The 14,663-nt window shown below is 36.8% G+C and overlaps 1 protein-coding gene across 3 annotated transcripts in view; it reads left to right on the plus strand.

The window, feature by feature from the left end:
* Positions 1–14,663, plus strand: part of SLC35D2 (solute carrier family 35 member D2) — a 64,349-nt gene that overhangs the window by 13,074 nt on the left and 36,612 nt on the right. For all 3 annotated transcript variants that reach the window (XM_036856313.1, XM_036856312.1, XM_036856311.1), the window contains exons 2-4: positions 2,910–2,943; positions 4,863–4,949; positions 11,075–11,142. In XM_036856313.1, coding sequence (XP_036712208.1) covers positions 2,910–2,943; positions 4,863–4,949; positions 11,075–11,142 — 189 coding nt within the window. The remainder of the gene's footprint in view (positions 1–2,909; positions 2,944–4,862; positions 4,950–11,074; positions 11,143–14,663) is intronic.

A 14,663-nucleotide genomic window follows, 5' to 3' on the forward strand; every position in this document is an offset into this window, starting at 1 on the left:
TGTACCCCGAAACAATGGTCTCTTGCCTCTTAGGCAAGTCCAGACTTTTTCCCGGACTCCTTCCTGGCTAGCTGTGACGCACTAGCCCTCTTCAGGTTTTGTTCATGCAGCCAACCCCAGTCCTCTCCCTGGGGTCTGACATCCGAAGCCTGAGCCTCAGCTCCCAGCCCCCACCCACCCCTGCAGGTGAGCATACAAGCCTCTCAGGCTGGTGAGTGCTTGTTGGCAATGATCCTCTGTGCAGGAATCTCTCCGCTTTGCTCTCCGCATCCCTGTTGCTGTGCTTTCCTCCATGGCTGCGAAGCTCCCCCCCCCCCACCTCCGTCCCCACCAGTGAAAGGGCTTCCTAGTGTGTGGAAACTTTTCCTCCTTCACAGCTCCCTCCCAGAGGTGCAGGTCCCATCCCTATTCTTTTGTCTCTGTTTTTCTTTTTTCTTTTGCCCTACCCAGGTGCGTGGGGATTTTCTTGCCTTTTGGGAAGTCTGAGGTCTTCTGCCAGCTTTCAGTAGGTGTTCTGTAGGAGTTGTTGCACGTGTAGATGTATTTTTGATGTATTTGTGGGAAGGAAGGTGATCTCCATGTCTTATTCCTCCGCCATCTTGAAGGTCCTCCCCCAGTTATGTTGTTTTGATCCTCAGTTGCCTTCCTTAGATCTGTAGGTTCCCTTTTCATCTCACTTGGTTGCTTTGTTATCTCAATTTTGAGCTCTTGTTTTATTGATATCTTCTTATTAAGGTGTTCCGTAGCTGGAAGCAATTATAAAGGGTGCCTTCTCTCCCTGTGTTATGTTCTCTTCTAGGCTGAGCTCTTTGTCTTCCTTCTGTAAGCCTTTCGTTGTTGTTGTTTTGTTGTTTGTTTATGTTGTGGTTTTATTATCTTGCTTCATGTTGCAGGTTGTATTCCTGGGCAAGGAGACTCTCAGATACAGGGGAAGTATACTGGGCGGAGCTCTTGGGACCCACTCCTGTTGGGGAGTGAGGGAAGCAGGATTAGGTAGAGGGAGAAGCTGGGCTGTGCTTTATCACAACAAAGCCTGATCCCAGGGCCTCTGGAGCTGGAATGGCTCTACAGAGTTGTCTTGAATTGGGGTGAAAGCCCCTGGCTTTTATACCCCTGCAAAGACACACAGGCTTGGAACACAGGCTGCTCTCAGGGAGTTGGGGTGGTATTGGCAAGGCAGCTTTCTTCAGCTGAGGTTGCTCTCCAGCAACTGGGGAATGAGTGCTTCAGTCCAGAAGAGGGTGTCTGGGTGGCGCATCTGGCATCCATTAGAGTTCATTTTATTCTCACGGTGGTGCCGTCCGGGCAGTCATTCGGTTTTCTCTGATAAGGTAGGTTGGTTCTTTATTCTTTTCTTACCCTATCTGAAATAGGTATGTTTCCCTTTGACATACAGATTGAGGGCTGAGGTGTTGTTGTTGTTGGTGGTGGTGGTGGTTTTTTAGGTGATATTTCCCCTTTTTTAGTGGACTGAGAGAATGACTGGGAGCCAGTGAAGGGCTGGAAAATGAGTGAGCCCGGCGAAGTGATGTGCCGCCTTATTAAGTATGGTATGAGGTAGGGGTTAAGATTCTGATTCCAGTTACCTAGGGCCATTTGTTAAAAGACCGTCCTTTCCCTACTGCTTGCCTGGTCATCTTTGTCATGAATCAGGTTTCCATAAAGGTGTGTATCTGTCCCCATCTGTGTTCTCTTGCTTTGTCCTGTTAGACTATCATTGTGCAAATACCGCACTCTCTCATTTATTGTAACTTTAAAATGAATCCTGGGGACTTCCCTGGTGGTTCAGTGGTTAGGACTCCATGCTTCCACTGCGGGGCACAGGTTCAGTCCCTGGTCGGGCAACTAGGATCCCTGCATGCAGTGTGGCGCAGCCAAAAAAAAAAGAATCCTGGCATCCAGTAGAGTCATTCCTCCAACTTTGTTTTTCTTCAGGATTATCTTGGATCATGTTTGCTTTTTACCTTTGCATTCAGTCTTAGGATCAGTTTGTCAGTTTCCACAAAATACCTGCTCGTGTTTTTACAGAGAGATTTGACTTTATAGGTCAGTTTGTGGATAATGGTTCACTGCAATATTGATTCTAATCCATGAAATTTATTTAGGGCTTCTTTAATTTTTAAAATATTGATTTATAGTTTTCTATGTAGAGGTATTTCTTAGAAATCTTTTATTAGATTTGTACCTGGGTATATTATTTTGAAAAAAGGAAAACCGTATAATGAATCTCCATGTAGCCATCATCCAGTTTCAACAACCTTGCTAAATTTGTATCACTCCTCCTCTCAATCCCAACCTCTCCCCCAAAATTATTTTGAAGCAAATTAAAAATATATTGTCATATGCATTTCAATATGAATTTCTGAAAGATAAGAGGGACTTTTTTGTTTAAAAAAAAAAAAACTACCACCCCAATATTATTTCATGCCTATAAAAGTAAAAATAATTCCTTATTACCATAAAATACCCAGTTAGTGTTATTTGATGTTTTTTGGGTGGTATTGTAAATGAATACCTTTAAAATTTTATGTTCTTTGTGTTTTTATGATATATAGACATAGAAATGATTTTTTTCCTGTGTTCGTCTTGTATCCAGTAACCTTGCTAAAGTTATTTACTATTTCTAGTAATTTATCCCCAGATTACTTTAGCTTTCTACGTATACAATTTTATTGTTTGTTAATATGACAGTCTGCCTCAAGGGGCAATAGAAGTTTGCCAAGTTTAGCAATGATCAGTTTAAAAAATGGAAAAGAAATGAACAAATGAAAAGTGAACAAATTTGACAATTTCACTAAGACTGAAAAAAAAGTCTAAGACTTTTTAATAACTCCTATCATTATGTGTTATATATTGTCTTCAACTTTTTTTATCAGTTGCTAACATTAGTTATTCTATATTCTTTGTAGTTTCCCATCACCAATTGTTCTTGGAATTGGACAGGTAAGTGAAAAAAAAAATTACCCTCTTAATTAGTTGTCAGTACACATGATGAAATTTTAAGTGCTTTTGTTTAAGACTGTGGTTTACGAATTTGTTCAGCTGGCAGAGGACTATGGTACTCTTGGTGAAACAACATGAAGTATTGACACACATCTTATTTCATTTTACCATTTAGGAACAGTTGTATTTGTAGGAAAAAACAACTAATTTTAACTTCCTTAATAGAATTTAATTACTCTAAAGCAAGGGGGCAGCAGACTGAAAGCCTCCAAGGTCTGCTGGGTAACAGATGAGTGTGCACAGTTTAAGCCACTGTGCCTGAGAAGAAAAGGGTTAGGGAGATGAGGTGAGGCCCACTAGGGATCAGGGAAATCTAATTTTTACATCAAACCCCCTAATTTGTAAATGGTGGCAACAGATTCATATTTTCATAAAACTCTCTACAGGCCAAACAAAACATGTTTGCAGTTTCCTTCCTGAAGTTTGTGATGTTTGTTCTCCAGTGTAAGGATAAACTTGGATAAACTTTCAAACTTACCCCATTTGGCTGTTTCTGAAATTTTCCATTAATATTAATTTGTGGCTTTTTTACTTTTTTGGTCATATGCTGATGATTTCTAGTAGGCACGTGGTAACAGGCACCAAAGTTTTTTTGTTTTTGTTTTCCTTTAGTTTATAAGGAGAAAAACTTAAAATTATAAAAATTGTATCTGTTAACTAAATTTTAAATTGTGAATCTGGAATTTATATGATTAAACATTATTCTAGTTAAATGTTTTGCTAATAAGGTACTCTTTGCACATCATTTTAGGGAGAAAAAAATCACGAGGAAACAATATCTTTCCTTAAGGTCAAAAAATTTATATCTTTATGGTTCAATGTGAAAATATGTTAAAAAGTACTTTAAAAGATCAATAGTATGTGGTAATGTGCCCTTTGTAATGCCCAAGGCAAATAAATTCACTGGATTGTACTCGATTAAGGTAAAAACGTTTATGATTTGCAGTTTGTGGGGGAAGAAGCCAGCAGACCAAATTTAAAAGGTCTGAATTGCAGAATATTTTAAATAAGTGTTGGTATATTTCTGTAAGAATTATAAAGTAAGTCATATATACAAACTACAATTATAATTCAGGGTGGGCTTGAGTTATATAAATCTATTATAAGTATTAAGTTTGTACACTCAGGCTCAAGGTTTAGGATGATAATCATTTTGAAGGAGACCTTAAATTTTTGCATCCTAATGTGGAGAAAAGTAAGTTCTAAAATTTGTGTAGAAAGATGATATTAAAACTTTTTATTTTATAATAATAATCTGGAGTATTTCTGATATACCTGGTGTAATCCAGATTAATAGCATTTGAATGAGATATTTTTGCAACACCGGCTAGATTGGAGAGAAAAATAAATCCCTTTTAAAATTTGTTTTCCTCTTAATTTGACTTATGTGTTATAGAAATACTATACTTTACAAAATATGTTTATGTGTGGAATTTGCCTCCCTTCCCCCTTCCTTTCATCCCCACACTTACTTTCTGGGGTAAGGTGACCATATGCTGAGTACATAGGAAGGATGGTCCAGGATCAACAAGCAGCCTCACCGACTGTGGTCACTCTGGTCAGTTTTGGGGACACTGTTCCTTTTTCCCGCTGTTGTCGTTCCTTAAGCCCCTTGAGATATCGTGTGTATGTTATATTTGATGTTATACTTTTTACCTATAGTTCTGGTGCAATCTATACGGTGGCAAGAAAAACAATTTTAATATTTCAAGGAATAATAATTTTTTTGGAACCTAGAAAATGGACTTTTCAGATATATATATATTTTTGGTGAATCTCTTTTCTTTTGATGATGTGTTTGTACCTCAAATAGTCTTTCCAGATATTTTGCTGAAGTTTTTCTCTTCCCTTTTCTTTAGATGGCAGTTACCATAATGATACTATATGTGTCCAAGCTAAATAAAGTAATTCACTTCCCTGATTTTGACAAGAAAATTCCTATTAAGGTATGTGATGGAAAGTACATATAGCTATGATGGAAGATGTAGAAATGCTATAGAATTACAAATTGATCTTAGAGTACAGGTCCGTTTCTATACACACTGTGCTTCCTGCTGGCAGTGGGTAGAAACTTCTTAATAAAGATTTCATATCATTCAGTGGTCCACTAATGTAACATAATAATAGTAAAAGTATGTGCTTAGCAATGGATATTAAATAAATACTATGTGTCTTCTGAAATGGCAAAGCTTTCTAACAGGAATTGGCAAGCTTATTTGGTAAAGGACCAAATAGCAAATAATTAGACTTTGTGGGCCAGACCATCTCTGCTGCAGCTATTCAGCTCTGTACCATGAAAGCAGCTGTAGATGATACGTATATAAATGAATCGGTGTAGTTGTGTTCTAATAAAACTTTATTTGCATAAATAAAAGATGGGTTAGATTTATCTCTTGGGCCCTCCCAATTTGTTGATCCCTGTTTTAAATTTTCATTTTTAGCTTGGATTGATAACAGTTGTGAGTAGAATGATGAATAAACACATTTTGATATACGTAGGTTTTTTTCCACGGTGGAACTAGAAACATGAGACCTGCCATTCCTTCCTGGGAATGTGGAATGGAGCTAACTTTTATTGTACAGTTGCTGGGTGACATGCATGAAGCCAGACATTTAATTCCTAGAGCAATCCCATACGACAGGTGGTATTAAATTGATCATGGTGACATTTTTGGATTTAGGGAGGTTAAATCAGACTGCAGTTCCTTGAGAGTGAGGACCTCACATGGTTTCTTCACTGCCATGTCTCTAAGGCCTGGAAAAACACTGGCATCTAGCTCTGGATTATTCATCAGGTCGACTAAGCACATGCTTCCTGCATCAATAATCAGGGACATCCACAAAAAGAGAAAAAAATATTGAAGTATAGGAAAGATATTAACCCAATCATCAAAAGAAAAATCAGAATATTGTTGGGCTTGCTTACACTTAGCTTATGATATAATTTTTAAATACTGTGAACAATTGTGAAATATAATCTAGACATAGGAAGAAAGGCATCATACATGACTGTGTAGTTGAATGAATAATTACCCTTGTAATCATTACCTAGGTCATGAGATGGGATCACAAAATCCTTCTTACCCACTATTCTGACTTTTGTAGTAATAATTTTCTTGCTTTCTTTGTAAGTTTTCTAAATTTGTATGTATCCTTGAATTATGTAGTTTAGGTTTGCCTATTTTTGGATGTTATATAAAGGGAATTAAACTCTATATATTCTTTTGTATCTTGCTTCTTTCACTTAATATTATGTTGGTAAGATTTATCCACATTGTTGTGTGTAGCTGTATTCTTTTATTTTCATTGTATAAATATATTACAATTTATTTATCTGTTTTACAGTTGATGGTAATTGGGGTTGTTTCTAGTTTGGGCCCTAGAAAAATAAAAAGTACTGTTCTGAACATACTGATAGTTGGATCTTGGTGCACAAGTATTAGTCACCTAAGGCTCCCATAACAAAATACCACAGACTAGGTGGCTTAACAGAAATTTATTTTCTCACACTTCCGGAGGCTGGAAGTCCAAGATCAAGGTGCCAACCGGGTTGGTTTCTGATGAGAGTTTCTCCTTGGCATATAGACAGCTGCCTTCTCACTGTGACCTCACGTGGCCTTTACTCTGTGCCTATGCACTCCTGGTGTCTCTTCCTCTTCTTATAAGGACACAAGTCCTATTGGATTAGGACCCCACACTTATTACCTCATTTAACCTTAATTACCTCCTTAAAGGCCCTATCTTTGCATGCAGTCACCTGGGGGCTAGGGCTTCAAAATGTGAATTTTGAGCAGATATAATTCAGTCCAAAACAGCACATGTGCATGAGTTTTTTGGGAAGCTTATCAAGAAGTGAAACTGCTGACTCCTAGGGTGAGCATATTGTCAACTTGAGTAGATAATGGCAAACTGTTCCCCCAAGTGGTTGTACCAGTTCCCACTCCTGACAAAAGTGCATGAAGGTCCCTATTGCTCCTCATTCTTGCCAATCCTTGGTATGCCAGTCATTTTAAATTGTGCTGATCTGGTGGGTGCATAATGACATCTTCTTGGCTTTTATTTGGGTTTCCCTGTTTATTAATGAGGTTGAGTGCCTTTTCATTTTTTAGTGCCCATTTGGGTATCCTCTTTTGTGAAATGCTTGTTCAAGACTTTTGCCCATTTTTCTGTTGGGTTGATGTCTTTTTCTTACTGATTTGTGTAGGAGTTTTAAAAAATATGTTAATGATAGTCCTCTTGTTAGTTATATACAGCATTACAAATATATTTCCCTGCTCTGTTTCATATCTTTTTATTTTCTTTATTATGTATTTATCTTGTATTCCTTTATCATGTATTCCTTATCATGAAAAGGAATCTTAATTTTAAAATAGTTAAATTTTATCAGTCTTTTCCTTAATAATTAATCACTATTTTTCTTATTTAGGAAATTCTTCCCTACTCTGAGGTTATGAAGATATTTTTCTAGATAAAAGATATATTGTTTTTCAGAGTTAAGTTTTTAATCTGCTTGGAGCTGATTTTTATGGATGGTGTGAGGTAATGGTACAATTTCATTTATTTTTTCATTTGTCACAGACTCAACTGAAAAGTTTATCCTTAATATTGTGCCACTTATATCATGGTACTATTGTTCACATATGTTTCTAAGCTCTCCATGCTTTTTCACTTGTCTATTTGTGTTTCTGCACCATTACCTCACAGTCGTAATTACTATTGCTTTATGCAAAGTCTTGCTATCTGGTAGAGCAAGTCTTTCCTCCTAACTTCTTGGTTCTTCACATTTTTATGTGAATATTAGAAGCAGGTTGTCAAGTTTCATGAAAAATAACCTTCTGGGATTTTGACGGGAATTGCATTGAAGCTCTAAAGCACTTTGGAATGAATTCATGTCTTTAAAGTATTGAATCTTACAATCCATGTACATGGTATACATACCCCTTCTTTAATTGCCTTCAGTAAAGTTTTATAATTTTCTCTATAGAGTTCTAACAGTTTTTGTTAGATTTGTTCTGAGGTACATCCTTTTTTTTTTGCTATTGCATGTATCTTTTAAAAACAGGGGAATTCCCTGGCGGTCCAGTGGTTAGCACTCCACGCTTCCATTGCAGGGGGCACAGGTTTGATCCCTGGTCAGGGAACTAAGATCCCGCATGCTGCGTGGCACGGCCAAAAAACCCCCAGATTATTTAGAGAGTTAGAAGTATATCAACTAAAAATTATTCACAACGTAAAAGTTGAGAGTTATGTTTTATTCGGCGGGAATTTTTAGTACTTCAAGCCTGGGAGGCAGCATCTCAAGTAACTGTGAGAGAACTGCTCTGAGGAGGTGAGGTGAGGAGCCAGGACATATAGGAGTTTTGCAACAAAGGGCAGGTGGTCTGAACGTCAAAAGATTATTGTTAATTCAAGAAAACCGGATATGTCAACTTAAGGAATTTAGAGCTTTTCTATATATCGGAAGATGCAAGAGTCTGGGCTCACTGAAATCATTCCTTTGATATGCATCTCAGCTATCTGGGACCAGTATCCTGTGTTTTTATATCCTGAGTTTCCTCAGGGCTCACCAGCTCACCATAGGCTGTGGCTGCAAAGGTGGTGGCTGCAATGGCTGATGACTGTGACATCCTTTGTTTACTGATATGGCAGGACATATTTTACTTCTCAGGTACATATTTTTATCTTTCTTTTGTATATTGTCTTTGTATCTGCAACATTCTAGCTTTCATTTCTTTTACTTGCCTTACTGTATAGCACAGGACCTACAGTGCAATGTTGATAGAAATGGAAATACTGGGCTTTTTTTCTGATCTCAAAGGGGAAGCTTTTAATATTTCACCATTAAGTGTATTGTTTGCTGTAGGTTTTTTTGAGATGCCTTTTTTCTGTGTTCCAGTTACCTTTTGCTGTAGGGACATAGACCCTACCTCTGGATGGAAGGGAGTGTCAAAGTCACATTTTAAGAGTATGTGAGAAGAGAGATATTGCTACAGCCATTATGTCTGATTATGGATTTGTCTATTTCTTTTGGTATTTCTGCCAGGTTTTTTGTTTTGTTTTATGTATTTTGAGGCTGTATGATTAGGTGCCTAAATTTTTTTTTTTTTGGTTACACCTCGCGGCATTCGGGATCTTAGTTTCTCAACCAGAGATAGAACCCGTGCCCCTTGCAGTGGAAGTGCAGAGCCCTAACCACTGGGCCACCAGGGAATTCCCATAGGTGCCTAAAATTTTAAATTAGTTAAATCTTACTGGTGAATTAAAGTGTTTAATTGTGCACGGTGGAACTCCTCTGTTTCAGTTCTTTTAGTGTTCCCCTGGAATTCAAAACAGGCATATCTAACTTATCAAATTATAAAGTTGATTAATTAATATATTAATTAATCAGCAGGGGAATTAGCACAAATAATTTAGCCCATGGTTACCAGAAACTAGAAGTCAGTACTGTCTTTGTTTTGAATTGTATATGGAAATAGGGGCAACTGATTCTCTTCAATACTTAAGAACCTCTAAAGTTGTAATATCACCAGCTGTGTGATTGTTGAGTCAGTTGTATACTGTTAACCAGAATGTTGTTGACTGAAAAAAAATGTGCAACGTAAAAGTTGAGAATTATGTTTTATTTTGCGGACAAAAAGAGGACTTAAGCCCAGGAGGCAGTCTCTCAGATAGCTCAGGAGGCTCTGAGGGACTGCTCCAAAGAGGTGAGGGAAGGGCCAGCATATACAGGAGTTTTTGCAACAAAGACCAGGTAGTTGGAACTTCAAAAGATTACTGTTAGTTAAAGAAAGCCAGATAGTGTCTCAAGCTAATGAATTTGGTGCTTTTCTATGTATGGGAAGATGCAAGAGTCTGGGCTCATTGAAATTATTCCTTTGATATGACCTTAGCTATCTGGGACCAGTATCCTCTTCCTTTCCATCCTGAGTCTCCTAAGGTGACTGCAGTGACTGAGGGCTTGGCAGTGGGCAGCCCGTTTGTCTCCATCCTGAGTTCCCTCAGGGCTCACTTTCAGGGGGGCTGTAGTGGCTATCAAGCCATCAGGCTGCAACATCCTTTGTTTACTGATATGGCAGGCCCAAACATTTTTCATTTACTATGTTGATGAATAAAAGGGAAGGTCCTGGATCTATTATCTTGCTTATGTTTCTTGAGCAAATTTCCTAATAAAGAAATTCTGTAACTTTTTTGCAGATGACACATAGTATTTAAAAATCTTTCAGAAGATATATGAGTTGCATGCTTAGTGTCTTTTTAGTGGAAAAAGAAATGTTGGACTCATCTTGATAGCTATGGAGTATTATATTAGTTAAAAAGTTCTTAAAAGTTATCATATGAGCTTATGAAGGGATTTTTTTTTCATAGGTGTTACATTTTGTCTCTTTTTCAGTGTGTTCTGAATAATATTTCTCTTAACAATCAGAAAATAATTCAGGAGCTCAGAGCTCGGTAAACCTAATTCAAGTACAAGCTACATTGTTTAACCTTGGTAGATATTTAATTATTCTAGGCATTTAAAACAAATAAAGTAACTCCAAAGTAATGTGGCCAGTATACACAACTTTTTGGAAGTGTCACCAACTGTATGACACGTCAGTGGGATATAGACCTTTGCCTTTGTCCAGAAAAGTGCATAGGTGCATAGATAACAGAAGTTTGCACACTTTTTCAATGGCCTTCTGAATCTCATTCATAAACTATATTTATATAGTTTATAAGTGATAAACACCCATCCTCAACTCACCAACCTGGCTAGGAGTCTCCACCTAAGAGAGGTGCTTGTTCAGAGCTTTCTTTTAGGGAAATAGTCTACTAATGTGGGCAAGATCAAGATTTCCATTTCTATCCAACCTCCACACCACCACCATGATTATGGATATCACTTCCTACCTATTTTTTGATCACATGGAGAAACTCATGATGTGTTCTGGATTCTGGAAAATTTAGTCATTGCAAGGAAAGGAACTCAGAATGATTTGCTTACTGATGGGGAGTGAATGTCACCATTTTTATATATGAAAGAAAATGTTATTGGAGTACTAACCAAATATTCTTTCTTTTTTTATTGAAGCTGTTTCCTCTGCCTCTCCTCTACGTTGGAAACCACATAAGTGGATTATCAAGCACAAGTAAATTAAGGTAGAGTGCAGGATAATGGTTGACCGGAGGTTCTTCACTCGTTTGCTTTTAGTGTCACAAAGACCAGCTTTGATTTTTCAAGATATTGCTTGGGCTACATAGAGAAGACAATAATATTCCATAATTTAAGAAAATAAGGTAGAGTTTTGAACTTAATTTGATAATGCTTTAGAAATGTTAAAAAGCTGATATATTTTTCTTTATATTCAAGTCTGAAAATAGAATGTGAGATCTGTAGAAATCAAGATAGAGAAGGTATGATTTATTCAGGAAGATTCATTTATACGAATATGGTTCTGTGTAACTTTTGGTTTCATCACAGTTTTATAAAAGCAGGAATATTCTGTCAGATTTGGTGTAGGTCAGGCTTGGTACAAGGAAAAATAAATGACAGATGTTATTTTCAAGTATGTGATATATACTTCTGAAATCTGCATTTGCATTTATTTTATGGTCCTTTGACTACTCTGTTAAAAGTCACTGTGCAAATGAAAATAGAAGTGTACAAAGACCAAGTCATCCTATAAATTGGAAAACGTGGTGTGAAATATGTAGACTAATGAACACACATTAGGGTGACAAACCTTATGAAAAAGATGTGAATAATGAGAAAATAAAGTCTGACCAAAGGGTGACAGAAATGGAAGGAAACCTGTTTGTATAGGGAGAGAAGAAAAGTGGCAGGTAGGAGGTAGACCAGAAGGAGAAAGTACATACAAAACTGAGAAATGTGAAATTAGGCCTGTTGCCTTTCACTCTTGTTTGGAAAGGACAGATTGTGGTTGTTGTGAAAAACAAAATTTCCAATACTGTTTTTAGTTACATATTTTAGTTGTTTTGTTGTTTCCTTCTGGGATTAGGACAGTCAATTTTCCTTAATTATCTTAAATTTGTATTAAAACTCCCTGTGGTAGGTGCTATTGCTGTGTTGCCACATATCCTCTTGGCCTGTCTCTGAGCCCACCTGCAGCGTGGGGATGCCTTCCGTTACCCTCAGAGCTGCCCAGCCACACTGGGGTTCTCTGCCTCGCAGATGAGGACTTCTTGTTTTAGTGATCTTACAAACATCTTTATTACAAGTGTTCTTCAACACTTCTCTGCATGCATAGCAGAAGAGGTAAGATGAAGGCTTCTTGGGTGCCATGGGGGCTTTCAGCAAGTGAGACTGAGGAGGAAGGAAGGAAGATTGCTTATACGTGGTGTCATGTAGTATGTTTCTCTGTCTCCCCTGTTTTCCATAAACTGGTAGTTGGTCCTAGAGGCTTGATCAGATTCAGATTCAATTTTTCAGGCAACATCAGTTTATTGGTGATGTTGGGTTCCTTCTACTGCATCACCTCATGGGACACATAATGTTTTATCCCACCTTTAATGATATTTAATTGATCAGTTCCACTTTTAATGATTTTAAGGGTCCCTTCATTAGAATGTTTCCCATCAATTTTCACCTAATGGTTTTAGCATCTATTGATGATCATTGTCTAGATCCATTATTTCATTTCAAATTGAGAAATGATGATTTTCTAACTATATCACCACTTCTACATTAATTGTCTAAACTTCCTCAATAAATACAAACTTTCATTCACCATATCATACAGGAAAGGCAGGATAAAGCTTTATTTATAAATGTTCAGAGTAATAAATTAGTGTCCTGTCACCTTCAATAGTGAGTTGTTGTTTTTTGTTTGTTTTGTTTTTTACCATCATTATTAACTCATGCATTTTCATTTATTTGAAACAAGTCCCTCATGAGATATGCATTTTGCAAATATTTTCTCTCAGTCTATGGCTTGTCTTTTCATTCTCTTAACATTGTCTTTCAGAGCAGAAGTTTTCATTTTAATGAAGTTCCACCATCATTTTTTTCTTTCACAGATTGTGCTTTTGGTGTTGTATCTAAAAACTCATTGCCAAACCCAAGGCCATCTAGATTTTCTTCTGCATTATCTTCCAGAAGTTTATGTTTTACATTTAGGTGAATGATCCATTTTGAAGTTAATTTTTGTGAAAGGTATAAGGCCTGTGTCTAGATTCAGTTTTTTTTACATGTAGATGTCCAGTTGTTTGAGCACCGTTTGTTGTAAAGGCTATTCTATCTCCATTGAATTGTATTTACTCCTTTGTCAAAGATTAGTTGACTATATTTGTGTGGGTATATTTCTGGGCTCTCTATTCTGTTCTCTATTATTCTATTTGTTTCATTTACTTAATGTTTTAATTCATTATATAAATACTTCTTTTGATGCTCAAATTATATCATCTCAGGTCAGTGAGAGCCTCTTTGAGTTGGCTCCTATGTTCTAGGGCCCCAGTAGTCTTTGATTACTTCCTTGCTTCCTGGCACATGATGTCCCAGATTTATTTGGACTTTTCCTGCCATTTCTCCAAGGATCCCCTGGTTATTTTTAGTGTGAGGTTGAGGCCATAGTCTGGGTGCTGGATATATTTGGAAGGAAGGGCTAACACAGTATCCTGATGAATAATATGTAGGGTATGAGAAAAAGAAAGACCAAGATGCCTTCATGGTTTTTGGCCTGATGAAGTGGAAGAACAGAATTGCTACTGATTAGGTCTATACCTAGGAGTAGGATTGCTGGGTCGTATGGCCATTCTGTGTTTAACATTTTGAGGAACTGCCAAGCTGTTTTCCAAAGTGGCTGTGCCATTTTACTTTCCCACCAGCAGTGTATGAAGGTTACAATTTCTGTACATTCTTGCCAAATTTGTTATTGTCTATCGTTTTTATTATAGCTATCGTAGTGGTTGTGATGTCGTATCTTACTGTGGTTTTGATTTGCATTTCCCTGATGATTAATGATATTGACCATCTTTTCATGTGCTTATTGGTCATTTATATAGCTTCTTTGGAGTAATGTCTATTCAAGTCCTTTGCCCATTTTTTAACAGGGTTATTTATCTTTTTATTATTGAGTTTTAAGTCTTTAGGTATTCTAGATACAGGTCCTTTATTATATACATGATTGCAAAATTTTCTCCTATTCTGTGTATTGTCTTTTTACTCTCTTGATGGTGTACTTTGAAGCACAAAAGTTTTAAGGTTTTAAAAATTTAATTAATAATTAAGGTAAAATATATATAACATAAAACTCACCATTTTAACTATTTTTAAGTGGACAGTTAAGTGGCATTAAATATATTCACAATCTTGAGCAACCATCACCACTATCTATTTCCAGAAATTTTTCATCATCCCAAACAGAAATTCTGTACCCATTAAACCGAATGCCCCATTCTCCCATCCCCCCGGCCCTGGTAAACTCTATTTCACTTGCTATCGCTATGAAATTGCCTATTCTAGATATTTCATACAAATGGAATCATACAATATTTGTCCTTTTATGTCCAGTCTATTTCAGTTAGCATAATGTTTTTGTTTCATCCATGTTGTAACATATATCAGAATTTCATTCCTTAGTAAGACTGTATAATATTCTATTGTATGTATCTATCACACGTTTATCTATTTATAAAAGTTTTACATTTTGGTGAAGTCTGAT

The sequence above is a fragment of the Balaenoptera musculus genome, chromosome 6 (assembly GCF_009873245.2).
Source record: "Balaenoptera musculus isolate JJ_BM4_2016_0621 chromosome 6, mBalMus1.pri.v3, whole genome shotgun sequence".
Classification (NCBI taxonomy): Eukaryota; Metazoa; Chordata; class Mammalia; order Artiodactyla; family Balaenopteridae; genus Balaenoptera; species Balaenoptera musculus.